This window comes from Loa loa, assembly GCF_000183805.2.
Source record: "Loa loa unplaced genomic scaffold supercont3.234, whole genome shotgun sequence".
Taxonomy (NCBI): domain Eukaryota; kingdom Metazoa; phylum Nematoda; class Chromadorea; order Rhabditida; family Onchocercidae; genus Loa; species Loa loa.
The window spans coordinates 100,185-102,174 of NW_018108414.1; the positions used below are offsets into that span (position 1 = coordinate 100,185).

The following is a 1,990-nucleotide window of genomic DNA, read 5'->3' on the forward strand; positions in this document are numbered from 1 at the left end:
ATATTAATATCGAAATCGTTAAAGCATTTTAAATATTTTAGAAAATGAATGAAGAATTCTCTTAATGATTAAGCTTAATGATTAATGATTAAGCGTAACATTATCATTCACGAATCAGCTTATTATACAATATTACGTAAACGGCAAATTATCATCAAAAGTATATACAAAATAAACTGTAATTTGTAAAATCATAAAAATTTATTTATTTTTTTTAAATTTACAAAGGAAAATTAATCTATGAAATGATATTAAAGTGAATTAGCCTGAAAATTGAAAGGATTTTGAGAAGGGAAGAAAAAAAAATGAATCCTGGCAATATTTAATCCAGAAATAAGAAAGGAATCTGATTCTCATCATTACTATTACTTTTTCCTTCCAGTATGGAAAGTAAAAAAAAAATTTGTTTTCTTCTATGATGCATTGTTAAACATGAATAGATCTAATAAATTACGGTAAAGATTGTTTTTCCGGACAAATTCTATAACTTTATTAACATTATTAACAGCTAAATCAAGATTTTCTTCTTATTTAGTTTACATTTGAACAATTGAATAAATCATCGTGAACAATTTGAATTTGATCAAGAAATCATGATCACCATAAACTCGGTCAAACAAATCATGTCCACTATGAGATTACGGTCATCATAACACAAAATCGATGATCTCGATCAAAAAATCATAACTGATCTAAAATTGTTCACGAAATTGCGATCATTCGATCGAGAAACTACATCACTGTAAACTTGACTAAGAAATCACAGGTAATATGGTTAATGACCATTGGTCAATGAAATGAGAAAGAGGGAAGGTTTCTGTTTATAGGCATATTTAGTCGTACTGGTTTCCAATCAGTTTTATTTTTTTTTTTTTTTGTGATATACTAGCGAAATAGCTATGAATGAAAGATGATCTAATTAATGCTAAAATTTTAAATTGTTGGAATAATATTTGTTCAGTACTAATCATTTACAGTAATTAGTAAGCAATTTGCAGCAACATATAGTATCATTTATTAATTATTGTACAGTATCATTTCATCATATATTATCTTTTATCATTTATCATATATTATCATTTTTATTTATTAGGAATAGATATCGTTGCAAAAGTTTGCTGATTTTTCGGCATTGGTGTTCCAGCACAATGTTTTTTCCTCTGAATGATAGAATTCGATGAATAATTATTTAATTTGTTGACAAATCTTTGATTATGCATAGGAATGGTTGATTGATTAGCATGAGCTAATACTGTTTCGAACATTTGCGCACGTTGTTTTACAGATAATTTTATGATGGAATTTTCATCATTTCGAGATAATTGATCAGATTTTACAATCGTTGCATCCGTTCCTTTATCATGTCTTACAACATTCTCGTCTTGCTGCTGCTCAAATGTCGCAGTTGAAGGTACTTTACTCTGTGATTGCTCGTTGAAGTTATACTGAATTAACTTTAATGGAAATTGTGATTCTATTGTTTCTATTAGTTTGCTATTTTCCTTCTTATTTAATAACCTGAAAAATATTCGAAAATTCATTTACATTCCCTGAATATAACAGATTTTTTATCCAAAAAATAATTATAACAATTATATATTCGATGGATTTGAGAAAGTATTTTCTTTTTTTTCTTCTCTCTCTCTCTCTCCCTCTCTCTGTCCATCTCTTTCTTCATTATTTAAGAATTTAATAATTACGATGCTCGGTTAGTTCGTTTTAGTTTATTAATTTCTTTCGCAATATCACTAAAATTTTGCTTTTGCTGAATTCGACCAAATGGTCCGGGCGTTCCACCTGGACTAGATCTGGAAGATATCATAGCTATTCATAATTGATTTCTTTAAATAACTTAAAATGTAAATTCTTAAACTAATAAATCAATAGAGCGAACTTTGGAATGGATAGCTAATTAATCTTAAAAAATGAAATTTCCTGAAATCAATGTTTGTTTCAACATTTCAACATCAGTAACATTAATTAATGATAT

At 27.3% G+C, this 1,990-nt stretch overlaps 1 protein-coding gene across 1 annotated transcript; it reads right to left on the bottom strand.

The window, feature by feature from the left end:
* Nucleotides 1-1,082: 1,082 nt before the first annotated feature.
* On the bottom strand, nucleotides 1,083-1,822 carry LOAG_10479 (hypothetical protein; the record flags this gene model as incomplete). Its single annotated transcript, XM_003146003.1, has 2 exons — nucleotides 1,083-1,518; nucleotides 1,701-1,822. The coding sequence occupies 2 exons, from the start codon at nucleotides 1,820-1,822 to the stop codon at nucleotides 1,083-1,085; spliced, it is 558 nt and encodes a 185-aa protein (XP_003146051.1).
* Nucleotides 1,823-1,990: the final 168 nt, after the last annotated feature.